Source organism: Heterocephalus glaber, unplaced genomic scaffold (assembly GCF_053883595.1).
Source record: "Heterocephalus glaber isolate CG9 unplaced genomic scaffold, H.glaber_assembly_v1.0 deba00001744, whole genome shotgun sequence".
NCBI lineage: Eukaryota > Metazoa > Chordata > Mammalia > Rodentia > Bathyergidae > Heterocephalus > Heterocephalus glaber.
Genome location: NW_028258450.1, coordinates 5,595,881 through 5,620,850, shown reverse-complemented (window position 1 = coordinate 5,620,850; position 24,970 = coordinate 5,595,881). Strand labels below are relative to the sequence as shown.

Here is a 24,970-nt window from a genome sequence, read left to right as displayed (position 1 = left end):
GGGGTGGGGAAGCCCGGGTTGGCGCCGGGCACATGGCTAGGGATTCCGAGGCCCAGGCAGGGCAGGGTGGGGGCCTCGCGCCGCCGGCGACGCCCGTAGCTAAGGGGGTCCTGGGGCTCCCGGGCGGCCTTCCCCGAGGGCTCCTTGGCGGGGAGGGCACGCGCCCAGGATAGGCGGTGCGGCAAGCGGTGCGTCAGGCAGGTGCCTAGCGAGCAGCTGCGGCCGAGGCGCTGAGGAACCTGGGTCCGGGGCCGCCTGGGGAAGGAGCAAAGGAGAAGACACGTTTCACAGAGCGCCCCCTCAGGCGCAGGGCAGCCACCGGGTGTCTCCTTCCGGCTGGCCTTCCTCACCTGTCAGCAGAGGAGCATCAGCAGTAGGATGTGGGCAGCCATCGCGAGGACAGGTCAGGGGCGGGTCAGGATCGGCGGGCACCGCGGGCGAAACGGCCCTGCCTCTTCCCAGGTAGGCCCCCGAGTTCCCATTTCCCGGGGAGAGACAACTTAGGCCAAAGGTCTAGAGTAGACACGGCTGAACAGAAGGACAGGATTCGAACCTGGATCCCTGCCTCTGGCCCGACGCCACAGCCCTCACTGGGGATGTGGGTCATGCCACCCGTTATGCCCAGGGGGACCTCCGGGGAGAGCCCTTTAAGTAGTTTCCGGAAGTGAGGCCGGGTGACCCCTGCAGATGCAAAGTAGGGCTTCCCGGGGAGCCGCATAGCACTGTGGGTGGGGCAAGAGCAGAACCATGGGACCAGGCACACAGGGCCAGGAACCAGGGCCCCAGGGAAAGGGTAACAGGTGAGAGGCGCCTGCTGCCCAGTCATGACTCTAGACTCCTCCACTCTGGATCACCTAGGTCAGTGGGCAGTGTCATGGGGGTCAGGGACTCTGCGGACAGGCCTGGGGCGATGGGCAGGTGTAGAAAGCAGAGGTGGAACTGGAGCTGTGGGGCAGGTTGGAAGGGCCTCTGTGGTCAGCTCTGTAAGTGGGTGGCCCCACTGCCCTAAAGCTGCAGTGATGGCCGGACCCCACCTCAGGCTGGAGGAGGGAGGGCATCCCTGATGGACCCCTATGCCTGCCTGACTCAGCTTCCCCAGCCGCAGAGGCCAGGCCCTACTCACTACCAGTCAGCCTGGGCCTGACCTTGGAGGGTCCTGGACAGGAAAAAACAGCCAGAGAGCAACAATGTGATGCTGGGGGCGGGGGTGGGGTGGGGGGGCCTTCTGGGAAACCTAAGGGCCCAGTGAGTGGTGCTGGGAATCCACCCCCCCCAGTAGCTAGGTCTGATCCCTGCCTAGTGCCAGCACGAGGGCACAGGACCCCAGAGAAGGGTTAAGGAGCTGGGATGGTGGGGCAAGGCTGTAACTGTAATGCCAGCTCTCGGGGAGACTGAGGCAGGAGGACTACAAATTTGAGCCCAGGTTTGGGCAACCTCAGTGACTTAGCAAGACTTTTTCTCAAAAAAATAAAGGTTCTAGGGCCAGGGATTTAGCTCAGTGGCTTCGCCGCCTGCTGCACAAGTGCAAGGACCCAAGTTCAATCCCTAGTAGCAAAAAAATAAAAATAAAAAAAATAAAATAAAAGGTTCTAGGTTCAAGGATCAATCCCCCAGTAGCCCAAACGGGAAAAAAAGATAAGACTCCCAAGGCAACCAGAGAGGACACGGACCCCAGGAAAAGACCAAGGGAGAGGAGCTAGAGACAGACAGGAACGGGACAAGACCAACAGGCCCCAAGCAAGGCCCTTCCCCCAGCTGTGTGGATGGTACCCAACATACAGAGGTCCCCAAACCACTGCACACCCCGGAAGCTGAGCCCGGTCCCAGCTGAGGATTTATTGGCGTAAATGCAACCATATAAAAACATAAGTTATGAAAAACACAGTCACGATGTGCCCTCCCCATTCCCCCAGCCCAGGCCCCTAAAACCCCCATTTGTGGGAGGGAAGGAGAGGAAGGGGGACCCCAAAACTGCCTAGAATGCTGCAGGCCCTGGGTGCTGCCTCAGCGCATCCGGTAGTCAGTGGAGCAGGACAGCTCGCACAGCTGGCCCTTGAAGTCCAGGTCGATGGTGAAGTCCAGGTCACGCTGCGGGCAAGAGGGTGGGGTGAGGGGAGACGGGGCAAAGGGCAGCGCCCCAGACAGGACTCAGGCGCCCTCCTCCCAGGACCAACGCTCAGCCCATGGCCACAGCAGTGATGCCAACTTCTGAGGAAAACCTCCAGCCCTTCCTCCGGGCAAGCTCCACAGCCCGCCCGCACCAGGGCATGGGAGTGGGGGGCTGGGCAGGGCCACCCCGGGCTGGCGACCCCTCCCTTTGGTGCCTGTCGCTTTACTCTGGGGATTCTCCCAGGGCTGGAGAGTTATGGGTTGCCACAGGCTGTTCACCAGCAGCCCTGGCCTCTGCCCACTAGATGCCAGGAGCACTCCCCTGCAGCAACAACGGCAGCTGTTTCCATGCAGTGCCAAGTGCCCTCGGGGGATGCAGTGAAACGCCTGCTTTGAGCGAGGCGCTTGCCCTGGTTGCTGCCCTGTGTGGCACCTGCCCACTGCAGACTGGCCCCACCGTGCCCACCCAGTGCTCGAGTCCCATCCTGCCAGGGGCTGGGGGAAAGCAAAACCCCAAGGCCTCCCCCTTCTCCTGCCCCCATCTGAGGGCCCCCGAGCGCCTCGCCTCACGTTATTCTTGGCGTTGGGCCGCATGCCAATGGTGCCGAAGATCTCCTCGCCCGTCTTCACTGTCAGGTAATCCTCCATGTAGAACACTGTCTGCTTCCAGTGTGTGTACGGGGACTCAGGGCCTGGGGGACAGGTGCATCAGCCACCACGGCCCTGGTGGTCGGCACACTCTGGTCCCCTGCCTGAAGCCAGCTGGCTCTTCCATGGCAGGGGGCTCTCCGTGTCCCTCTTCCCACTCCTCTCACCGACAAGCCTCCCGCCCCCAGCCCTGTGCGTGGCCCTTGCGCTGGCTCACTGGTGGAGAAGCCGGTCCGCTTGTGGCAGCGCGTGAACTCGATGTTGAAGTAGGCCACCAGTGCGTGCACATAGTCATTCCGCTTCACTTGCAGGCAGAACGGGGAGGTAAAGGTGAGGTCTTCCACCTTGACAGTGTAGATGTCCACTTCCTGTGGAGCAGGGACAGGCCGTGAGCCCATGCCAGCCTAGGCCACTGCCCTCGGCTCTGCCCAAGCCGGCTGCGGGTGCAGCTCCTCACCCTGCCCATCCTGCTCCCGACAGCCAGCTGGGTGACTGGGCACAAAACCAGGCTGCCAGAGGTCTCCTTGTCCCTTCTGCCCCACACCCAAGCCCACGACACCTGTCCCCTCTCTCCAGAACTCAGCCACTACCCCTCCCCAGCCTTTGTTTACTGCCAGCTTGGCTGGCTCGCCCCAGCCATGATCTGACCCCGTGAACCGTGTGGCAGCCCAGGCAGCAGCTCTGGCCTCAGGCACCACCTTGGTGCACAGGTCAGGCTTGCGGGCTTAGACGCCTCCCCCACTGCCCAGGTGGTGCCCAGCCCCCGGACCTTTATGAGGCAGGCATTGGTGACCAGCTGCTTTGGGTCCACCACGTCCACCAGGGGCTCCTTGATGGCCACGTCCTTGATGCAAGACATGTCGAAGCCGTACACATTCTCCCACCCTGTGGAGATGTGCAGGTTGAGAAATAGCGGCCAGGCTGTGGGCCCTCAGTTTCCCCCAGCCCTTGGACCCGCTCACAGTGGATCTTGTAGTCTTTGTACTGCCGGTCCTCGATGGCCGTCACGTACAGCGTGGCCCGGTCTGGGAAGATGAGGCCATCTGGTGCCTGCAGAGTTGGGTGGGGGCATGAAGGACGGAGCCATAGCACCCCTGGCCCCAAACCTCACGGATCCCGCCTCTGTCCGGCCCTTGTCCTCGGGCCCTGCCCAGCCACTGTCACCTCCCACCCAGACTCTATGGCCCAGGCTTCAGCCCTCATCCCGGAGTCCTTCCCCAAATGGCCCCCAGAGGATGCCAGAGCACGGGGGCCACAGCGGGTCCCCAGGCTGGGGGTGGAGAGGAAAGTCTGCAAGGTGCAACCTGGGCCCTGCTGCTCGGCCCCTCCCCCCTCTCCACATAGCAAGTGCACCCCTGCCTCAGGACCTCTACACTGGCTGCTCGCTCCGCAAGGCGCCCCAAGATGGCAGCGACGCTGGCCTACCAGGTCTCCTGCAGAGCACTCAGGTGCTGTCACACCAATGCAGTCATCCCTACCCTTTTCATCCCCTCTGGGGAGCACCCAGCGTGGCTTCCTGCTCTCCCCTGAACGCCACCTGCCCGGCCTCACCAGCCACTTGTCCCGGGCATAGAGCACGGTGTTGAGCATGGACTCGTAGAACAGGCAGTAGCCCATCCACTCGCTGATGATGATGTCCACCTTCTCCACCGGCAGCTCCACCTCCTCCACCTTCCCCTTGATGATGGCCACCACTGCAGGCGGACAGGGGCACCGTCAGCCTGGGGCCCCGCTGGGATGGCTCTTGCCTCCCCACACCAGGGCTGGGGCTGGCTGTGGACCAGTTCTAAGGATCTGTGAGCTGAAGCTGCATTCTCTTGGCTATTTTCAACTTCCCACACAATTCTGGCCAGCTTTTTCTTTTCGAGCTGGGACGGAGCCCAGGACCTACCGGTTCCCCACTGAGCCCGGGCCCCACACTGGCCACTTGCCAGGCAGGGGCAGAAATGGTACATGGCGGGTGTGCATGCTTCACACTGTGCCCTGGGCTGGGCGCTCACAAGGCCCTGGCTTTGCCCGACACCCTCCGTGCCAAAGAGAAGCCCCTGGGGCCCCTGGGTTTGACGGAATAAAGACCGGATGGTCAGGTCTCAGTTGGCCCCACCAGACACAGAGGAGGACGCCCAGGGGAAGGGATTCACACAGAGTGCGCTTGAAGCTGAGTGCTAGGCACTCACGGGTTCATTGCAGTCTCTTTCAAATAAAGAGAATCACTTAGCTCCCAGAGGGCTCCACATCTGGAAACCAAGCACTTTCCCACGTCTCTGTCCCATTGGTAGAGCTGGTGGGAACTGGAAGGTCACCTGCCCATGCCCACCCTCGCACGAACCCATGGTTTTAACCAGAGGAGTCTGCTTCTGTAGATGCTATCACACAGGCACTAGTCTAGGTGTGCAGTGACACCATGTGGCAGGAATAAAATGTGTGCCCAGTGATGGGAGACTTGTCACAACACTGGAATATGCAGTGACAGCAGTTGAGAGAATGCCCTGACATCCCTGCACCACACTAGGCTACCAGCAGGTGAGAACAAGAACGGGGTGGGGCGAGTAGGGAAGGCAGCAGCCCTTCCGCCTGGGTGTGCGGTGTGGTGCTGCAGACCTCTCTGGACAGAGGCGCTGGGCAGGGCCACTCAGACGGGGCAGCTGAGCAGCCAGGGGATGTCTCACAGTGGCTCCACAGTCACCCTGTGACTGCTTGCAGGGAGAAAATGGACGTGCTTCCTGTCCTCCTTCACTCAGAGGTGCTAGCACTGCAGCTTGACCCTGACTGGAGACTGCCCCAGGAGACCCGGGGAGGACCAGCCAAGTGGGGCCCGGCCATGGCTGGAATCCACCATGCCACCCCACAACCCCAATCCCCTCCTGAGCTTACTCACCGTGGTCTAACTTGTTGGCTTTGACGATCTTCACGGCATAATCAGAGATACTGGAACATTCGATCTGAAGGCCCAGGAAGAAGGCAGGGTGAGACCCCCAGGCCCACCATGTCCCGGCCCCCACCAGGCCCCCTTCGGTCCCCTTGGCCCAGCCGCCAACACCCCAGGAGACTCACCCCGATGACCTTCCGGGCCCCCGCCTTGGCTGCGAACATGCAGAGTATCCCCGTGCCTGAGCCCACGTCCAGCACCACCTTGTCCTTGAAGAGGTGCCGGTTGTGGAACATGGAGTTCCGGTACGTGAGGGTCCGCACTTCATCCTTCAGCATCTCCTGGGGGAAGGGGTTCAGAGGCCTTGCGAGGGGGCTGGTCCCAACCTCCATCTCGCACAGGGTGAGGCCAGGCCAGGGCTCAGCCCCCTCGGAGAAACCATTTCCCTTCTGTGTACCTCAGTGTCTCTTCCTTGTAAAATCAAATGAGTTGGGCCAAACTCCCATCTTGGCTGGGTTCTACCACGGCCACATGAGACCCAGTGTCCTGCATGCACATGTGTGTGTGGGGGTGTGTGTGTGTGTGTGCTTTTTTCTTATGGTGCTGGGGACTGAACCCAAGGTGTTTACACTGAGCTATACCCCCAGCCCATTTAAAATTTTTTTGGGGGGTCTTTTTTTTTTTTTTTGGTACCGGGGATCGAACTAGGGAGCTTACACTTGCGCCAAAACCACTGAGCTAAATCCCTGGCCCAAATTTTTTCTTTTGAGACAGGATCTCACTAAGCCTCAGCCTCCTAGCATGGGGACTGTAAGTAGGTGTGTCTCACCAAATCCTTGGCTTCAAAAAGTCCCCTGTAACTTAAAATGAATAAATAAAAAACTAAAAAAGTCCTCCGTAATTTAACACTACAGAGCTATACACTTAAACGAAAATGGTAATTTAGCTGGATGTAATGACAGAAGGATCACAAGTTCGAGCCCAGCCTGGATGGCTTAGTAAGACCTCCTCTCAAAATAAGTAAGAAAGGACTGGGGATGTAGCTCAGTGCGCAGGTCCTCGGTTTAATCCCCAGCACTGAAAAATAAAGAAAAGTATCTTACTGCTTTGGTGGTGCTGTGGATAAAACTCAGGGTGAAGCGCACGCTAGGCCAGTGTTCTACCGCTAATCTACACCTCCCTGCCCACAACTTCCATTTTTATTTATCTGCAGTGCAGTAAGTCAGATTCGCTTGTAAGTCTGACAAAGTCAGTCTCACACACCTTTGACACAAATATCCAAAGTGTACTGCTGCGTTTCCTAGCAGTCCCCTCCACATCACCACTGCCTTTCCTCTGGCTTCCAGACATCCCGGGCTCTGACTGGGTGCTGTACCACTGAGCACTGTCGCACTGTGCGGTGAGCACCCAGCAGCACTTGTATCTGTGAAAGTTTGCATCTCCAATGTTCAGAAGTCAGGGACTTACTGTATTGGGAATTGAACTCAGGGCCTTCATATTAAGCTACAACCACAGCCCTTTTTTATTTTGAAGTAGAGTTTCACTAAGTTGCCCAAGATAGGTTCAAACTCACAATCCTCCTGCCTCAGCCTCACAGAGTGCTGGGATTATAGGCATGTGCAACCAATCCTGGCTCCCTCCATTTTTTAAAAAAGGCTTGAAAAAAAAAAAAAAAGGCTTGGAGGGGGCTGGGAGTTTTTTCTTTTCTTTTGCGGTACCAGGAATCAAACTCAGGACCTTGTGCTTGCCAGGCAGGCGCTGCGGCACCACTGAGCTACATCCCCGGTCTGGGGCAGGGATTTCTTACAAGACCACGTAAGCTGCATTCTGGGACCTAAGTTTCAATTTAAAGGCTCCAGAGCAGTCAGGACAAGAGCAGGTGGAGCGCAGTCCCACCGCCAGTCACTAGAGGGCAGGAGAGACCAGCAGGCCTTGACCTCTGGCTGAGGTCTCAGGCACGCCTGCGTATTCTCACTCCAGCCTCAGGAGCTGCAAGGAGTGCCAGGCTAACCTTAGTCTCCAAGGCAACGGCTGAAAGGAGACCCACTGGTGCGCAGGCGCAGTAGAGGGGGCGGAAGGGGGGCGGCCAGCCGCCAGGAAAGGAAGTGGCTTCCACTACTCTCCAAGGGTGAACCCTCAGGATTCAAGCCCCAAGGAGCAGCACAGCCTGCACTCACCTCATGGATGCCGAAGTGGGCATAGGAGTCAAAGTAGTAGTCTTTGGATGTCATGTCCTCGGCATTGGGCTTCTCGCTGCTTTCTGCCTGGCCACAGGAAACCTAGCAAGGGTGGACGTGGAAGGGGTCAAATCTGGGATCCTCATAGCCTATTAAACCTACAAGTCCCTACTTTTTCCTCTAGAATAGTATAGAATCCCCCTAAATCATACCCGGGCAATTCTATAGCCCCCACCTGCCATCTTCCTCCCCCAGGACCCCAAACCTAACAACCCCATTTTTTACTTCCAGGACCCACCCCAGAGCACCTCAGCCATGCCTACCATCTCTCCAGTCTCTCTGCCCCCGTCTCTAGCTCAGCCCACAGCTGGGGAGGGGAGGGGAAGGCAGAACTGGGGCAGACAGAAGGGAAGAGCCAAGGGGGGCTGGAGGTGGAGTTAAGGAAGTAGCCACAGAATTGAGGAAGGCCAGCGGGGGCTATGAACCTAGAGTGCATTGTGTTGGGGCATGGGGGAAACTCGTCTGAAGTAAGAGGGATCATGGTTAGACCTTTGGGAAGGGCCAGATGTGTGGTGAGATGTATTTATGTGGAGGTGGGGAGGGGTCTCACAAAAGGATATTTACTTCTTCAAGAGGCGGCTGGAGGCTCATCCCATTAGCCAAGGTGGCTACAAAATTCTAGGAGAGAGTAACAGGGAGAAAGGATTAGCTACTGGGAGTGGCTGGGGTGGCCAGGCCAGGCCTGGGCTCTGGGGCAGTGGGCTACCTTGGTTTTGCTTCTCTTGGGTGGGGTGTGGGGGCAGAGCGAGCAGGCCATGAGGCTGAGCTGTTTCAGGAGGGGATGGGAGAGGTAGAGAGAGAAGTAGGGGGTCTCCGATCCCAGCTGAGGCTGGAGAGATGGCATCCTGCCCCCACGCTGCTCCTCTCTGGCCAGTAGCTGACCACACTCCTCCCCACCCAGGCCAGAGGAACTGGCACCCACCAGGCACACGGGCACAGCCAGCTGTCTCTTCCCCTCATCACCTAATCCCCAGATTAGATGACGCTTCCCGACACACACCCTGATGTGCCCTGAATAGCTGGTGGGAGGGCCTGGCAGAGTGGGCACTGGGCACCTGCCACCCCTGCAAACCTCGTCTGTCTGAGCAGACTTCAGAAAATAGGTGTGGCACACGGGCACCCCCACCACAGCTGGTCTCCCAGGCCCTGGTGCCCAAACAAAGCTAGCTAGGAGCAGTGTCCTTCTTATCCTCTCCTAGGAAGGCAGCACTGGGGAGGATGGCCTGTCCCCAGCACCTCTGAGGAACATGCCCCAGGGACAGAGCCCATGGCCTCCATTCACACAACCCTCCCCATCCCGAAGCCGCCCCCTCAAGGTGAGGCAAGCTCTGGGAGATGCTCCCCAAGCCTCAACTGCCCCTGGCCCAGAAGAGCCAAGGGAGGTGAATGGGGGAGGGTCACTGTCCCCCAAAGAGATGAATGACATGTATGTGGGGGCTGATCTTCCCCCCCCCCAAAGAATGCTGCAGGGTGAGGGAAGGAAGGACCCAGGCCACATCCGCTTCAAGGGCCAACCCAGTGACCCACTCTAAGGGGGGCTCCAAGCCCCTCCTCCCTCTCCCAAGCCAGCGATGGTGGCTGCCGAGATTTCTGGCTCGGGACCAGACAACCCCAGCCCAAGGTCTTGAAACATCCATGGATACTCCCTCACTGGACCTGAGTATAAACTATTTCTGGCATCCAGACCCCCAAAAATCTTCAGGAAGAGGGTGGTGTTCTCTCCTACCCTCAAAAATTCCAGAGCAGAGAAAGGGCTAGAGGAGAGAGTAAAGCCCGCAGGCTATACACACATTTAATCCAACACAATTCCTTTCTGGCAGATCTGACCAACCCACAGGGCTCCGAAGGGAAGGCGACCCTTGGGCCACGCCTCATGAAAAAGATGTCCCTCCCACAAGCCAGAAATGTCCACCAGGGGGTGCCCGGCGCCTGTTCAAGAAGGCTCTCGGGTCTAGATGCCCCACCACCACGCAAAGGGAGGTCACAGGAGCATGCCCCATCCTCCAGCTCCTGAAGCCCCCGGGACGGGGAGAATTCAGGACCGAAAACAGAGGGGGACCTAGTCTCCGTCTTCTCCTAGCCCAAACCCAGCATCCATGGAACCTGGATCGGAGGCCCGGTAGATGCCCCCAGACCCAGGAAGGGCAATATCGAGGGCCCAGAAGCACTGGCCCCTTACAATTAACTCCTAACATCGCGGAGGGGCCCAAGAAAATCCCGCCCCACGATACGTGTCCTGGTCCCCAAGGAGAAAGACTGGGGGTTCATGAGGGGGGTCGCAGCCTCTCTTGCCCCCGGGGCCCCTCCCCCGCCAGGGGCGGGGCCTTGGTCCCGCACGTGGAGCCCGCCTGGCCCCCGGGATCGGCACACCCCCTCCCCACCCACCGCGCCGAGTCCACGTGGGGGCCCGGCCGGAAGCGCCCCCAGCAATGCTCCACGTGGGAGGGGGGCCGAAACCCTAGGCTCCGCTAGGTACCGATGGCCCCTGAAAACCAGAGTCACCCCCCCCTCAAAAGATATCCCCGGATACAGAGCATCCGGGGCTCCCGTACTGCAGCTAAGGGCCTTCAGACCCACGTCGTCGACTCAGGGCCCCTTCCCCACGACAAAAGTATAAAACACCAACCTAAGCCGCCCCCTGCCCCCAGCGGCGCTGCAGGCACTCACCTCCATGATGCAGTTCGCGGCCTCGGCTGCCGCCATCTTCACCCGCACCTACTCCTCCTCCGGCCGCCGAGACCCCCCCTTTCTTCTCACGCCCCCGGGACCGCCTTATACCGGAGGGTCTACCACCCGCCCACCGCTACCCCGCCAGAAGATCTCATTGGTAATGGAGGCGACCCATCTGAAAACATCGCCTAGTAATTGGGTAAAGAAGACGCCCATCAAAGATTAGGGCCCCGCCCAGCCTGGCCTTCAGAGTCCCGCCTCCTCAAGGGGATCGGGATGGGCAAAGCCACCGGTCTGTCTCAAAGAGTGCGTCAGATGATTGGGCAAAATCAACCAAGAGCTCCCGCCCAGCACCGCCCCAAGGCTTCCCGGCAGGCTCTGCGCTAAGTGTACTTCTTGAAACAGAGCCTTCTATCAGCAGGTCGACCCGCCTCTTAGTCGCTTCTATTGGTTAATCTAATGGTGACGTTTGAAGCCTTTGGTCAGCCCTCCCCAAGCTATTGGCTTCAAAAAGGACACCACACTTGGCCCATAAGGAGGGAAAAGGCTGCCCTTCAGACACTGCGATTGGACTAAACTAACTGTCACTCATCGCCTATTCGGGGGATGCTCCCAGGCCGAGGGAAAATCCAGAAGGAACAAGGGGGAAAACCCGAAGTAATGAGAGGCCGAGAGAGGGAGGATTTGTCTGGGCTCCCGAAACAAGTCAAGAGTAGGCATAAGAGATCAACGCGTTAACCCCTCTATTTAATGGTTTCAGGTTTGTGGAAACCCATCGCCCCCTCTCAGGTCGTTTGGCCCTTGCCAGGCCCCACCCCGTGCCGGGAACACCCACCTCCCTTTGTCTGGGCAACTCCTATTGCACGGTCCTGGGTCGCGTAGACGTCACCTCCCGGGAAGGTTTCCTCGCTTTGCAGAAGCTACTGGTTGCATGAGGGCTTATGCGAAGGGCTGAGTTCGTGAGCCCTGCTCCTCCTGCCTCACTACAGACCTCGCTGCAAACTTCTCTCCCGTCCCCGGATGAGCCGTTCCTATTGCTCTGGGCCGCTGCCCAGGCTGTACCTCCTGGCCTGCTTCCTCACTGGCAAACTCACACTAGATTTCCAATATTTCCTTTTTTATTAGGTGCGGACGCCTCTCCGTACTGCCACTTCCGTCCCAGCAGCGCTTCTTCCTGGGTCTCCAAATCCCAACAGCCCCACCTCCCAGCCAGACACCCTGACAACTGTCATCCCCAATCCCGCCCCCTCAGCTGCTGGGCGCCCGAACCCGGCTCCCGGGCAACCCCAGGACAGTCTCAGGGCCCCAACTTGGCCGTTTCCTCCCCACTAACTTTGGCCTCAAACACTTCCCGGTCTCTCTTGGCCTCCTGATCCTGTCCTAGCTGCCTGAGACCAGCACACAGTCACACTTCTGTGCCATTACACAGGCCCTTCCCCTCCTCTTTGGAAGGGTCACTCTTCTTCGAGACGAGCTCCATAGGTGACCGTGGTGGCCCCTGCCTATAATCAAGTCCCTCTGGGAGGCTGAGACAGGAGGACCTCGAGTTCGAGCCCAGCCTGGGCAATTTAGCCATTTAGGGAGACCCTATCTCAAAATACAAAATAAAAAGGGTTGGGGATGTAGCCCAGTGCAAAAGCTCTGGGTTCAATCTTCAGTACTGAAGAAAAAAAGAAAGGAAGAAAAAAATTTCTATATTTACGGCCAGTAAATATAGCTCATACAGACTGAGAGCTCTCATTAGATGCTGGCGACCTTTAATGAGTTTTAAATAAATACAAGCCAGGCATTGTGGTGCATGCCTGTAATGCCCTCTTTGGGGAAGCTGAGGCAGGATTGCTGCAAATTCGAGACTAGCCTGGGGTACATAATGAGTTCAGGACCAGCTTGAATCACATAGTGAGACCCCGTCTGAAGGTGTGGTGGTGTACACCTATAATCCCATCACTCAGGAGGCTGAGCCAGGAGGATCACTGAGAATTCAAGGTGAGCCTGGACTACATAGTGAGACCCTATCTCAAAAGAAAAGAAAAAAAATTACACAATTAGGACTGGGTTTTTTTCACTTTGGTACCAGGGATCCAACTCAGGACCTTGCGCTTCGGAGACAGATGGTGGCACCATTGAGCTGAATCCCTGGCCCTGAGCTAATTTTCCCCCCTCTGGAGATGAAAGGGGGCGGGGGGCTTTTGCACTGAGCTACAGCCCCAGCTTTTTCTTTTGTATTTTGAAACAAGCTCTTGCTAAGTAGCTAAGTTGCCCAGGCTGAGCTAAAACTTGCGATCCTCCTACTCATTAAACCAACTCTAATAAAGGTTCAATTAACATGCAAAATATGCACCCAATTCAGTTTGATGAGATGGGATACATACAGCTGTGTAACTGCTGTCCTATTGAATTTATAGGATATATCCATCACCCCAAAATTCCTTCCTGATGCCCCTCACCCAACCTCAGAAGCATCACTGTTTCCTGTTACTATAGTTTAGCTCCCTCTTGTCTAAAAAAGTTTCTTTTTGGTGCTGGATATTGAACCAGGGACAGTTTACCACTGAACTAGATCCCCAGCCCTTTTTATTTTGAGATGGGTCTTACTTTTGACTCTCCTGCCACAGCCTCTGAAGTAGCAGGGATTATACACCCAATGTAAATTTTCACTTGAATGGGTCATACAGTATGTGCTCAAACACTGGTATTTTCTTTGTGGGGTACATCTTTCTTTTTTTTTTTTTTTTTGAGACAGGGTCTCGCTATGTAGATCTGGCTGGCCTGGAACTCACTGTGTAGCCCAGGCTGTCCTCAAACCTGCAGTGGTCCTCCCGCCTCAGCTTCCCAAGTGCTGGGATTACAGATGTGAGCCATCACACCCAGTTTATATATATATATATATATATATAATTTTTTTTTTTGGTACTGGAGATTGAGCTCTGGACCTTGTGCTTGCGAGGCAGGCGCCGGAACCACTGAGCTAAATCCCCAGCCCCCAGTTTATATTTTTTAAATTATTATTTTGAGACGGGCTCTTGCTATGTAGCCCAGGCTGGCCTTAGGCTCTTGGCGATCCTCCTGCCTCAGCCTCCCAAGTGCTATGATCTCAGGTGTGTGCCACGGTGTCTGCCTCTTCTGTCAAATTTGTTATTTTCTGAGGCAGGGTCTCACCATGTAATTCAGGCTGACCTTGAACTCACTATGGAGCCCAGGCTAGCTTCAAACGTGTGGCGATCCTCCTGCCCCAGCCTCCCCTAGTTAGGATGTTAGGGCTAGTGGCAGAGAGCTTGCCTAATACGTCTGAGTGCCTGGGTTCCAGTTCTTACTCTGGAAGAGGAAAAAGCTTCAGTTTCCAAGGAATAAATACACTGAAAAGTCTTTTTTTTTTTTTTTTGGTACTGGGGATCGAACTCGGGTTCTTGCGCTTGCAGGGCAGGCAGCGGAACCACTGAGCTAAATCCCCGGCCCAAAAAGTCTTTAATATTAAGAGTTTTTATTATACAAATTCTTTTTGGCAATTCAGGTAGAGCAGCCACCACCCGCACCGCCCTGAGGAAGAAAAATGGGAAAAGCAAACGAAGAGGGCGGGGCTTGAGGTCCAGTCTTTGTAGCAGCTTCTCAGGACCGGCTCAGTCCAAGGGTAAGCTTAGGTCCACCGGGGATGCAGCCAGGATACCCTCCTGGAAAGGACAGCAGCACAGTTGAGGGCAAGGAGGCGATCGCCACGCATGCGCAGTAGTGGGGGTTGGGGGGGTGTCCGGAGAACCAGACAGGGGTGTGGCGTCCTGGGATTTGGATCACTAAGAGCTGAGGCTCTGTGCTGGTTGCAGGCCCCGTTCCCTCTCCGCCCTGGCAGGACAAGGATAGGGGACAGAACCCCATGGGACTGTGGCGGGGTTTTAGCGGGTATGCTACTGAGCTCCTTGCCCTGGCATCTGGTCTCGCCTGTTGCCTTTCTGTAACAGCAGCCCATTTTCCAAGCACTGAAGCTTGTTTGCTGAGTTCTACATTTGGGGGTGGGGTGGGGGTGGAGGCAGGGTCTCCCTTTGTAGTTCATCCTGACCCTCAACAATGTAGCCCAGGGTGGCCTCGAACGCGCTGTGAGCCTCCTGCCTCTGCCTCCCTCATGTGCGTGCCACCATGCCCAGATGGCTCCACACTCAAGGTGTTGCCGAGGTCCAAGGGATCTCCCTCTGGCCAGAACACTCGCAAGGGTCTCTCAAGCTCCCTCAAGCCCGCTCCCCACCCCTCCAGTCAGCTTCCCCCTCAGTGAGCTCAGAGGCAGCCCGCCCCCCGTCCTTCCAGTCCAGCCACCCGCAAAACGGTCCGCTCTCTCCCCGCGGTCTTCCCTCGAGTGGCCACCAGAGGGCGCGAGAGAACATGGACATCAGCTCAGGTCTCCACGGCCGAGTCCAAGTTCACAGTGACACAGGGTCTGGCCGGCCCTTCTGCTGCCATCCCTTGTCCCCTCCCTGTCGCTTCCCCTGCTCCAGCCCTACAAGCCTCCCCCACCCCCATTACATCCTGAGAGTCGGCCTGGTCCTTCTCTGCAAGACCTGCAAGGCTGGAGACTGAGGCCGCGTCCACAAGACCAGGGGAGACTGACGCCAGGGAGGTGGGAACAGCTGCAGATCACCCAGCACCCTGGAGCCCAGTCCGTACTGGAGGTAAAGCCAGGGGCAAAAGAGGTGACTGCTTGGTCCTCAGAAGAGGAGTTGGGGAGGACAAAACACAAGGCAGCAGAAAACAGGTGTGAAACCGCATGGGTACTGTGGAAAGGCTTCCCATCCTCAGGATAGATGCTCCAGCCCAGAGGGAGTAGGGGGGTGTGGCCAAGAACCTGGCCGTTTTGCAGTGCTAGGTACTGAACCTGGCTCTCTTATATGCTAGGCAAGCGCTCTAGCACTGAGCTGTCTACTCCCTTTTGCTTTTCTTTTGTTTCCTTTTTTCTTTACTTTTTTTTTGGGGGGGGCAGGGTCTCACTATATAGCCCAGGCTGGCCTCAAACTCCTGGCGATCCTCCTGCCTCAGCTTCCTGAGTTTAGGGATCACATGTGTGCACCACAATACCCGGCTGTTTTGTTTTGTTTTCCAGACAGGGTTACACTGTGTAGCTCAGGCTGGCTTTGAACTCAGGATCCTCCTGCCTGAGCCTCCCTAGTGTTGGGTGTGTACCCTGCTCCGGCCCTTTTTAAAATTTAAAGTTTTGATATTTTTTTTTGAGACAGAATTTCTCTGTGTAGTTTAGGCTGCTCTTGAACTGCTATGTGTCCAAGGTGCTTCTCCTGCCTCAGCCTCCTGAGTGGCTGGGATCACAGCTACGTATCACTACACCCAGTCAGTGACTGTGGTGTAGATCAACGGTAGGGCACTTGTGCAGTATACCTGAGACCCTGGGTTCAGTACCCGGCAGCTGGGTGTGGTAGCTCACATCTGAATCCCAGCACTCTGGAGGCTGAGGCAGGAGGATCACTGGGAGTGCAAGGCCAGCCTAAAGAACACAGAGAGTTCAAGACAAGCCTGTCTCAAAAATCAAACCAAACCAAACCATAAATAAATGAGAGCCCGGGAAGCCTCCCCCTGATCCCAGGGCACCCCAGAAAGAGCAGAACCAAGGAGGCAGGGGAAGGGATCCCTGGAGAAGGGCATTTGGGTGGGCAGCAGAGCAGAGGCAGGCAGTAACCAGGCAATGACACAAATGCCCACAGGTGCCAGGCAGTGCTTGGACCTACTCCCCACAAGAACCCTCACGGCAGTACAACCACTCTCCCACCTTACAGATGAGGAAACTGAGGCAGGGGCCCAGCCCACGCGGTGTCACGGCAGCTCGTGTCCACCAGCGCCTTTAGCCAGACAGGGTTCCAGCAGGCATCTCAGTGCCCAGTGAGAAGCAAGGATTCAGTAACAGATCGAATGAATGGTGGAGCTGGGAGCTGAGAGGTTTACAAGGAAACCGCGCGACTCCCACCGCCTCCATCACAGCACATTTTGGGTAAACTGAGGCCCAGAGAAGCTTTGGTGGCTCACCCATCCCCCTTGGGCCTGGATCCAGGGTGTGAAGCTCTGCACGTGCTCCACGCTGAGTCCGGCCAGGGTGCCCCCCAGCCGGGCCACGCGCCGGCTCAGCTCCATGGCCAGGGCCAGGCGGGCTAGGGGCTCTGGGGAAGGCGGTGGGGGCCCAGGGCATGGCAGCGAGGGGCTGGCGCGGCTGGGGCCGGGGCTGCCCTCCCGGCTGGAGAACAGTTCCACTAGGCGGGCGAAAGAGCCGGTAGACAGGCGGGCCAGCCTGCGGCGCAGGGCGGGGTCTGACGCCAGCTGCGGGATGAATGGGGGAAGAGGCGGGGCTGACCTCAGTCAACCGGCGTACTAGTCACGCCCCGCCCCAACCATCCCCTCTTCTGACTCTATGGACTCTGCCAAAAGGGCTCCCAAGGTGGCCTAGAACCTGCTAATTCACGCCCCCAGAGTTCTTGACAGCCAATCAGAGCCAAGTCCTACTTTAGCAGAGTTGTAGGATGCTAATCTCCGAGCCACACCCCCTGCATTTAGGCACTGCCACCTCAACAACCGCAGGAAGCCACTACTTTAAAGTACTGCCCCGACCATATACCTCTTTGAAGTCCTGTCCCATTCTCCCTACCCAATCTTCCAAAGAAAATGTAGATCCAGCATCTGATCCCAGGGCCCCACCATCCCGCAACTCCTGTCCTCACTAGGGCATGGAACAGGGGGTCTGTCACCTTCTGGTTGATGACTTCCGCCTCCTCTTCCAGCAAGGCCACCAGCCTCCGCAGGAGGGCTTCCTTCTCCGTGGGTGGGGGGCCCTGCAACTCTAGGAGCAGAAGAGAATTGGCCTGGGGACAGAGCCCTGCTCCCTTCCTCCTTCTCCAGGGCCCCTCTGTCCTCACCTGGGCTGGGCGGACATCTCAGCTGCTCTTGGACCAGCTGTTCCAGCCGCTGAGCCACTAGGGCATAGAAGTCAGGAGTAGCTGGGCCTAGGATGGAAACAGTCAATGATACTTGGTCTCCTTGGGGTAAAATGAAGCCCAGTGAGAAAACGTGGTAAAAGATCCCCAAATTCTGCAATTTCCACTTTACTGTATCCCCAAATAGAACTCAGAATGTCAGCATTAGACTGAACTTTGAAGATTATTCCATCCAAGGAAGGCAAACAAACACATGGCATTCCTACCTTACCACCCTATCCCTCACACATTTCAGACATCACCAATTGATCACAGCATTCATCTCCCACACTGCAAATTCCTTGTCATGCTAGAACCCTCAGCAGCCATTACTAGTCTATTCTGCTTCACCTATGAGAGAAAACCTGTCAGTCACTCTTGATCAAACCTGATGACCTGCTACTCTGCTCCTGGAAAAATAGAGAAGCAGAAAAGCAATAGGATTTTTCCTAGTCATACAAATAAAAACCAGGTGTCCTGCCTCTATTGGGAGTACCTGTTTCTACTAAAGGGACACTCTTAGGGGACAGAAACCTGTATGGGAAGAGAAATAACTACTAGATAGGGAGTAGGCTAGGGTGGTGGCACACACCTGTAATCCCAGCCTTTGGGAGGCTGAAGCAGAAGGATCCCTGAGTTCAAGACCAGCCCTGAGCTACATAGCAAGACCCTGTTTTGTTTTGTTTTGTTTTAAGGCCAAAAGCCTTTTCCACAGTTAACTCACATGACTGACAAAAATCTAACTGAGCTGGGGTAGGGGCAGGATGGTGCAGACTGGTGCTGGAGACCCCACATAGGTACCCACTAGCCAAGTGACCTTGAACTAGTATCTTATCTTGTCTGTGTTTTAGGAACCAAGGGTCCTGGCCCTACTGGTTCTAGAGGTTCTCTTACCAGGTTCTGAGCCATAGCAGGGGTGCAGGGGCAGAGAGCAAGGCCGAGAGGACTGAGGAGGAACAGTTCCTTGTCCCAGGGGGCAGGGAAGACATCTTCGAAGGCGGCTCAGGAAGTCCGTTGGCTCCACTTGGGCAAGGCTCCTGGGGAGAGGACCTCAGACAGTGACCCCAGAGACCTCCTACAAGCAGTCCCTTTCTCGTCCTGTGGAGGCCCTGTCTTTGGAACCCCAGGGAGCCAGATATGAAGAGAGGAGACTGGCTGAGACCAGGAGCAAGAGTCAGAGAAGCCCTCAACCCAGATGTAGGCCTGGGGGAGGAGAGCAAGTCCTCTTACCTGGGTGGAGATGGAGTGAGGGACCCGGCAGGCTCACCCCGCCTCAGAAAGGCAGCTAGGACCCTCAGCGTGTCCTCCCGGAGCCCCAGCTCTTCCGAGCCTGCCATGGAGACAGCTGTGAGAGAGAAGGCAGACGAAAGAACTCAAGGTTCAGTGGGAAGTGAAGGCTTGGGGTCCAAACTGCTGGGATCTGAATGAAGAGCAGACCAGGACTCATAGCCTCCAAATGAATGGGGTGCTGAGTCCTTCCGAAAGAGTTGGGTTCCTGGGAGCAAGACTCCCGGGTCCCCACAGGGACCTGAGGGATGAGGAATGACTACTTTACCCTGGGAAAGGGAAATCTGGGGATCTAAGGGAGAAGATGGCTAGGGGCGTGGACTCCTGGATCTTCGAGGAAGAATGGGGCTTGAGCTTTGACTCTGGGATTCTGAAGAAGCCAAATGCCAAGCTACTTAACCTCGTAAGAGGATCAGAAACTACCAATCCCAGTAGGCTTTGCGGCAAACAGTACCCTTGTTCTGAGCTTGTTCGCCCCTCAGCCAATTGGGAAGTGTAGTTCCAACTATCAGGCTGTATTCGGAGACCCCGGGCGTTTGGAGCGAGAAGCCAGATTAGGATGGCAGATCCTGGATCCTGGCCCCCTCTTTTTCCCTCCTCACCCAAGCCTTCGATAACACCTTGCTCACCTGGTCCGGGGCCCCGCCGCTGCCGTCCCCGCCCCCGCCTCCACTCACTTTGTACAAACTTTTATTAGTTCAACTTTCCCGCGCCTGCGCACTGCGCCTATTTGGTAACCGCCCCAATGTAGAAAGGGCGGGGTGGAGTGTCGCCTAATTTGCATATGACGTTCCCAGCATGCCTGTGGCAGGAAAACCAAAAAAGGGAGTGAGAGGAACCGCCTGGGTTCATCGGCCCTCCCCTTTGTCTTTTGAATTTTTACTCAAGGGTTAATAAAGTTGTTTTTACCACAGAAAAATCAATCGAAAGGAAAGCCCCGGCACCCCATAGCTTAGCTGACAGGAAACGGGGTTCGCAGATTCGAGTTTGAGAGCTGCCCGGAGTCCAAAAAGCGGGTGCAGTCCCGTACCCCGCGCGCCCCGACCCTCCCAGGGTAGGTAACGCGGAAGAGCTGGGGAGAACTGGTGGCATCGAAGCGAAGATCGAGGGAGAGGATGGATCTGCACTGATAGCTGCCGAGAAAGGCTGTGTACTCTGAATGAAGAAGGGAGCTACTACAATGGCTAGCGCTGGAGGTCGGCTATAGAAAAAACTAGGAAAAGCCAGGAGGAAGGAGGAAGAGAGGAGGCGTCTACACTGAGGATTCCTGGGGGGAAGGGAAGGGTGATTTCTGCAAACAGGAAAAAGTCCCCTCTAGAGCGCGGGCGTGTGTTTTTCCTGGGGGTGTTGTGGAGGCAGGGAATTGGGAAGGGGGAATCTTCCCTGGGGAAAGTACGGGAGTAGCAGCTGTACTGAAATAACTAGGGAAGGAGGCTCTATTCTGGAAGTGGGGTTACCTGCTTGATGACGTGGGTGAGGGAAGGGTTTACACTAGGAAAGAGAAGAGTTTGAACTGGAGGAATTGAGGGGCTAGAGCGGCTGCTGAATTCGCTTGGGTCGACCCCGGATATAGAGAGTCCTCGAAGGATAGGAGCATGGGAGAGGTCCCCTGTTTGTACCCCAGGAAAACACGGGTGAAGGGCCTACCCCGTAGCTGGGGAGAGGGAGGTCTCAGTGCGAAAGCTCGGGGCGAGCGGCCCTTGAAGGGTGCCCGCGCCCAGGTACTGTCCTGTACGCGCAGGCCGGACCATGGGAACCCCAAAGCCAAGAATCTTGCCCTGGCTGCTATCGAAGCTGGACCGGGGGGAGCTGGAGGGCGTGGCCTGGCTGGACGCTAGGTGCAAGCGCTTCCGCATTCCTTGGAAGCATGGCCTGAGGCAGGATGCGCATCTGGAAGACTTCGGCATCTTCCAGGTAAGTGAGCCCGGGAGTACGGGGAGTGTGGGAAATCGAGAGCTCCGCGCAAAGCAGAAAGTACACTACTCCGAGGGGGCGGGGCCAATTTGGCGGGACGGGCTTCTGGTAACACTAATAGGTGAAGTTAGAACCGGAGGGGCGGGGCCGGCAGAATCGGCCTGATGTTGGGCGACAGGGATGGAAGGGATTACTCCGGGAAAGTGGGTTTGGATCTCTAAGGAAATGCGTCCTGGAGGCTGGGAGCTCATGGGTGGGGCCCTGGTGGAAGACTTCTTGAAACTTTAGCGACGGGGTTACTAACCACCAAATTAGGATAACTAGTGGTGGTAAACCGTTAAGAATGTGAGGGGTTGGGCCGGGGATTTAGCTCAGGTGGTTCCTTAGCCTGCCTCGCAAGCGCAAGGTCCCGGGTTTGATCCCCGGTACCAAAAAAAAAAAAAAAAAGAATGTGAGGGGTGGTGTTATCATAGAGGGTGTGCTGGAGTTAGACACCAAGTAGGGCCTGGAAAACTAGGTTAGAGAGCAGGGTGTGATGTCTGCCCAGGCCTGTAGTCCTAGGGCTCCAGAAGCTGAGGCAGGAGGATCACTGTGAATTCGAAGCCTGCCTGTAATACATACCAAGAACTTGTCTCCAAAAAAAAAATGCTAGAGCTTAGAAAGCTGGAGGTGGGCAGGGATGGAGGAGCTTGGGGTGCAGAGACTCCAAGATTTTGGGGATGGGATCTTGTGGATTTGGGAGGAGTTAAGACTGGAGGAGGCAAGGTAGGACCCCAGGAGCACGGCCATGGTCCCCTCCCACTATCCTGTACTGCTGTTGCCACAGGCCTGGGCTGAGGCCAGCGGCGCCTACATTCCTGGGAGGGATAAGCCCGACTTGCCAACTTGGAAGAGGAATTTCCGATCAGCCTTGAACCGGAAGGAAGGGTTGCGTTTAGTTGAGGACCGGAGCAAGGACCCTCACGACCCTCATAAGGTTTACGAGTTTGTGGACTCAGGTGTGCCAAAGCAGGGTTTTCCTCGGAGGCTTGGGGTCTGGGGTGGTCTCTGGAGTCCATACTCTGCTCACCCCTTCCCCACAGGAGCGAGGGACTCTTCCCAGCTCGACACCTCTCCGGAAACCAACGAGAGAGGCAGTACCTCTGACACCCAGGTGAAGATGCACCCAGCCCTCTGCCCCATCCCTGCCCTGTTCCACGGGCCCATCAAGGCCTTGTCCTCTGTCCTCTCCATTTCCTTCCTGTCACCCACTTGACATTGCCCAGGCTGATGAAATGTCTGGCTGTTTCCTCCAGGAAGACATCTTGGACCTGCTGAATGACATGGCCTTGGTCCCACTCCCAGATGGCAGGGCCCCTGAGTGGAGTCCTCTGCACTTGGACAACCCCATACCTTGTCCAAACCCAGCACCCTCTGAAAACCCACTGAAGCAGCTGCTGGTGTCCGAGGAACGTGAGTGCATGCCAGCTGTGGGATGGCAGGGCTACAGTGGGCGCAGTGGGCCCTCACCTGGTCTCTTTGATCTCTTCCCCTTCCCCTTCCCTCTGCCACTGCTGTTGCCGTCACTCAGAGTGGGAGTTTGAGGTGACTGCCTTCTACCGGGGCCACCAGGTCTTCCAGCAGACCATCTTCCCCCAAGGGGGCCTGCGGCTTGTGGGCTCAGAAGCTGGGAACAGGATGCTGCCTGGGCAGTCAATAACACTGCCAGACCCTGAGGTGTCCCTGTCAGACCAGGGGGTGAAAGGCTATGTGAGGCGTGTGCTCAGCAGCCTGGGCGGAGGCCTGGCTCTGTGGCGGGCAGGGCAGCGGCTCTGTGCCCGGCGGCTGGGGCACTGCCATGCATACTGGGCCATGGGCGAGGAGCTGCTCCCTGACTGTGAGCACGGGCACAAAGGCGAAGTCACCAAGGACCTGGACCGCAACGTGTTTGACTTGGGGCCTTTTGTGGCAGGTGAGTGCCCTGTGTGGAAAGCAGAGGGGCGGCTGGGTAAAGGGCTCCAGGGCCCAGCAGTGTGGGATTGAATTCAGAGCCTGCCCCTCTGTGCCCAAGCAAAGGACAGGCCTGCTCTCCCGTGAGTGACTGGCCCCTCTCCACCCCTGCAGCTGGGGGTCCATGGGTCCAGCACAGCAAGTCCCAGGGAACTGGGTGCCACTGTCATTGCCATTATTGTTACAGAGGATGTCCAAACAGCCAGAGGGCTGAGGATGCAGCTCAGCAGCAGACCACTTGCCCAGCAAGTGTGAAGCCCTGGTGCCATCTCCTGCCCCCCCCCCAATAGCTAGCAGGAAAGAAAACCCTTAGGGGCTTGCTGGCCAGTAGAACTGCAGTGACAGCAATGAGCTGGACTGTGCTGTCCTGTATGGTACCCACCAGCTACACAGCCTGGTGAAAGGCAATGAGCCAAGTACAACTGAGGAGTGAGTCTGAATTTTTATTTCATGTTAGTTACAATTGTTTTTTGGAGACAGGGTCTCACTATATAGTCCAGGCTGGCCTTGAACTCACTATGTTGCCCAGGCTGGCCTCAAACTTGTGGCAGTCCTGCCTCAGCCTCTCAAGTGCTGGGATCATAGGCATGTGCCACTACACCCGGCTTAGTTACAGTTTAAATTTAAATAGCCACATGTGGCAACTGTCCACATATTGGACAGCAAAGCCTCAAAGAGTTAAAGAGCAGGAAGCGCAAACCCCGACTGAACTCCACTGAGCGTCCTTGGGGTGGGACTGTCCTCCTCAGGGCCTGGTTCCCCCTCAAAAGATGGGGCTCCGGGTGCTGGGGTGGAAGTAGGGAAGTGGGAAGCAGGGAGGAGGAACACTTCAGGTTATAGCAGAATTCCAAGGACTTTCCTCAGATGGGCAGCCCCCTGCCATCGTGGCAGAGGGCATTAATGGAAATGGTGGGGTTACTAATTGAGTTGAAGGTTTGTGGTGGGGAGAGGGTCTTTCCTTCTCTGAGTAGACTCCTGGGCCCCCAGATCTGATTGCCTTCATGGAAGGAAGTGGACACTCGCCACGCTACACTCTCTGGTTCTGCCTTGGGGAGTCATGGCCCCACAACCAGCCGTGGGTCAGGAGGCTTGTGATGGTCAAGGTGCTTGCAGCCCTGGGCTCCTAAGGGTGGGAGGCATGGTCTTGCAGAGGGAAGAGGTTGCATCAGGATCTACAACTCCCAGAAGTCCTTCTGCGACATTCTAACTTCCAAGGGTCAGCTGTCCTAGTTCCTCATCCCCAGGAGCTTAAGGCTGTCCTTCACAACCTGCCCTCACCCCGGAGCCTGTTTGAACTCTTCAGGCCCTGGGGAAGTTGGCAGATCTTAAGTCCTAGCAGCCTCCCAGGGGTCCTGACCACAAACTGTCCAGCCCTGGGACTCTGGCTCCTGTGTTTGTGACTATGGGGGAAACAACGGTGTGCAGCAGCCTTGCTCCCCATAGTTCATTCTGGGCTAGGCTGGGGGCTGCTGGGAATTGTGGTCCACTCCTCCCCATAGAAGACACTGGCTAGGTGTCTTCCCTAACTCAGCCTTCTCCCCTCCCTTCCTCAGATTATCCCCACCTGCCTCAAGGTCCTGTTAAACTTGGCCCGGTCGGAGGGTGCCTCCTCACTAGAAAACACCGTAGACTTGCACATTTCCAACAGCCAACCCCTCTCCCTCACCTCCGATCAGTACAAGGCCTACCTGCAGGACCTGGTCGAGGACATGGATTTCCAGGCTGCCAGGGAGGCCTGAGCCCTGGCCATCCACTTCCACCAATAAAGCAGTCCCTGCTACACTCGTGTGTGTGCCTGGTGTTGGGTGTCCCCAGGCTGACCCTGCCCACAACTGGTTGCTGCTCCTGATGGGGTCTCTGTTCCTCATCAGTGCGGCTGCCATCACTCAGGTGCCCAATGCGTGAGGACCAGCCACCATGCAGGGGGCAGCTGACACTTGTTACCTGTTTCCCTCTTCCCAGGGATCTGGTGAGGAGGTGACAGCCACCTATTTTACAGATGATGACACTGAAGCTTACAGAGACAAAAGGCACAAATAGAAAACAACCTGGGTGAGAACCCTGGGCTGATTCGACCTGTGCTTCCCCAGGGAAGCCTGAGGTGAATCCAGCCCAACACCGCCTATGCTATGTAGGGCAGATGCCCCTTCTCCTCCATGGCCTGGGCCCTCTGCAGCATGTGGGGCCTGCCTGTCCTGGTGGCTGTGACCCTGCCCCTGCACTTTCCTGATGGGGCTGCAGTTCTGGGTGAGAGGGGACCAAGTACATGGCCTTTGCTGTTCTGTGCCTCAGTT

At 56.8% G+C, this 24,970-nt stretch overlaps 3 protein-coding genes across 9 annotated transcripts; 1 reads left to right on the top strand and 2 right to left on the bottom strand.

Annotated features, from left to right (window-relative positions):
• Positions 1-1,816: 1,816 nt before the first annotated feature.
• Prmt1 (protein arginine methyltransferase 1) lies at positions 1,817-10,769 on the bottom strand. 3 transcript variants are annotated; one of them, XM_004866897.4, is made up of 11 exons: positions 10,531-10,649; positions 8,428-8,481; positions 7,804-7,905; positions 5,812-5,967; positions 5,636-5,699; positions 4,309-4,451; positions 3,720-3,807; positions 3,527-3,642; positions 2,975-3,125; positions 2,680-2,801; positions 1,817-2,088 (listed from the first exon to the last, which is right to left on the bottom strand). In XM_004866897.4, exons 1-11 carry the CDS (start codon positions 10,564-10,566, stop codon positions 2,005-2,007), a joined length of 1,116 nt encoding a protein of 371 aa, XP_004866954.1. In that variant the 5' UTR covers positions 10,567-10,649; the 3' UTR covers positions 1,817-2,004. The 3 variants fall into 3 exon arrangements, with proteins under 3 accessions (XP_004866954.1, XP_012921873.1, XP_004866955.1); XM_013066419.3 differs by lacking the exon at positions 10,531-10,649 and adding an exon at positions 8,127-8,228 and having other exon boundaries at positions 8,424-8,481; XM_004866898.3 differs by lacking the exon at positions 8,428-8,481 and having other exon boundaries at positions 10,531-10,769.
• A 3,146-nt stretch (positions 10,770-13,915) lies between these two features.
• Positions 13,916-19,525, bottom strand: Bcl2l12 (BCL2 like 12). Of its 4 annotated transcripts, none has more exons than XM_021245769.2 (8): positions 19,451-19,525; positions 18,717-18,831; positions 18,381-18,523; positions 17,430-17,516; positions 17,262-17,353; positions 16,549-16,836; positions 15,907-16,012; positions 13,916-14,201 (listed from the first exon to the last, which is right to left on the bottom strand). In XM_021245769.2, the coding sequence occupies exons 2-8, from the start codon at positions 18,821-18,823 to the stop codon at positions 14,140-14,142; spliced, it is 885 nt and encodes a 294-aa protein (XP_021101428.1). In that variant the 5' UTR covers positions 18,824-18,831; positions 19,451-19,525; the 3' UTR covers positions 13,916-14,139. The 4 variants fall into 4 exon arrangements, with proteins under 4 accessions (XP_021101428.1, XP_021101427.1, XP_021101429.1 ...); XM_021245768.2 differs by having other exon boundaries at positions 19,403-19,518; XM_021245770.2 differs by lacking the exon at positions 15,907-16,012 and having other exon boundaries at positions 13,917-14,201; positions 19,403-19,518.
• Positions 19,526-19,553: 28 nt separating this feature from the next.
• Irf3 (interferon regulatory factor 3) lies at positions 19,554-24,458 on the top strand. 2 transcript variants are annotated; one of them, XM_004866902.4, is made up of 8 exons: positions 19,554-19,969; positions 20,515-20,687; positions 21,514-21,685; positions 21,770-21,840; positions 21,983-22,139; positions 22,258-22,638; positions 23,664-23,779; positions 24,230-24,458. In XM_004866902.4, exons 1-8 carry the CDS (start codon positions 19,933-19,935, stop codon positions 24,413-24,415), a joined length of 1,293 nt encoding a protein of 430 aa, XP_004866959.1. In that variant the 5' UTR covers positions 19,554-19,932; the 3' UTR covers positions 24,416-24,458. The 2 variants fall into 2 exon arrangements, with proteins under 2 accessions (XP_004866959.1, XP_012921780.1); XM_013066326.3 differs by having other exon boundaries at positions 19,624-19,827.
• Positions 24,459-24,970: the final 512 nt, after the last annotated feature.

Bases quoted from the DNA above. Each gene is read 5' to 3' on its own strand.
- Bcl2l12 (XM_021245769.2), bottom strand. From the start codon at position 18,823: ATGGCAGGCTCGGAAGAGCTGGGGCTCCGGGAGGACACGCTGAGGGTC. The intron at 18,524-18,716 runs GTAAGAGGACTT...TCCTCTCCCCAG, and splicing joins CTCACTCCATCTCCACCCAG to GAGCCTTGCCCAAGTGGAGC. The intron at 17,354-17,429 runs GTGAGGACAGAG...TTCTGCTCCTAG, and splicing joins GAGATGTCCGCCCAGCCCAG to AGTTGCAGGGCCCCCCACCC.
- Prmt1 (XM_004866897.4), bottom strand. From the start codon at position 10,566: ATGGCGGCAGCCGAGGCCGCGAACTGCATCATGGAG. The intron at 3,808-4,308 runs GTGAGGCCGGGC...CCAACTCTGCAG, and splicing joins ATGCCCGGGACAAGTGGCTG to GCACCAGATGGCCTCATCTT. The intron at 3,643-3,719 runs GTGAGCGGGTCC...ACATCTCCACAG, and splicing joins CAAAGACTACAAGATCCACT to GGTGGGAGAATGTGTACGGC.
- Irf3 (XM_004866902.4), top strand. From the start codon at position 19,933: ATGAAGAAGGGAGCTACTACAATGGCTAGCGCTGGAG. The intron at 19,970-20,514 runs GTCGGCTATAGA...CTGTACGCGCAG, and splicing joins TACAATGGCTAGCGCTGGAG to GCCGGACCATGGGAACCCCA. The intron at 21,841-21,982 runs GTGAAGATGCAC...TGTTTCCTCCAG, and splicing joins GCAGTACCTCTGACACCCAG to GAAGACATCTTGGACCTGCT.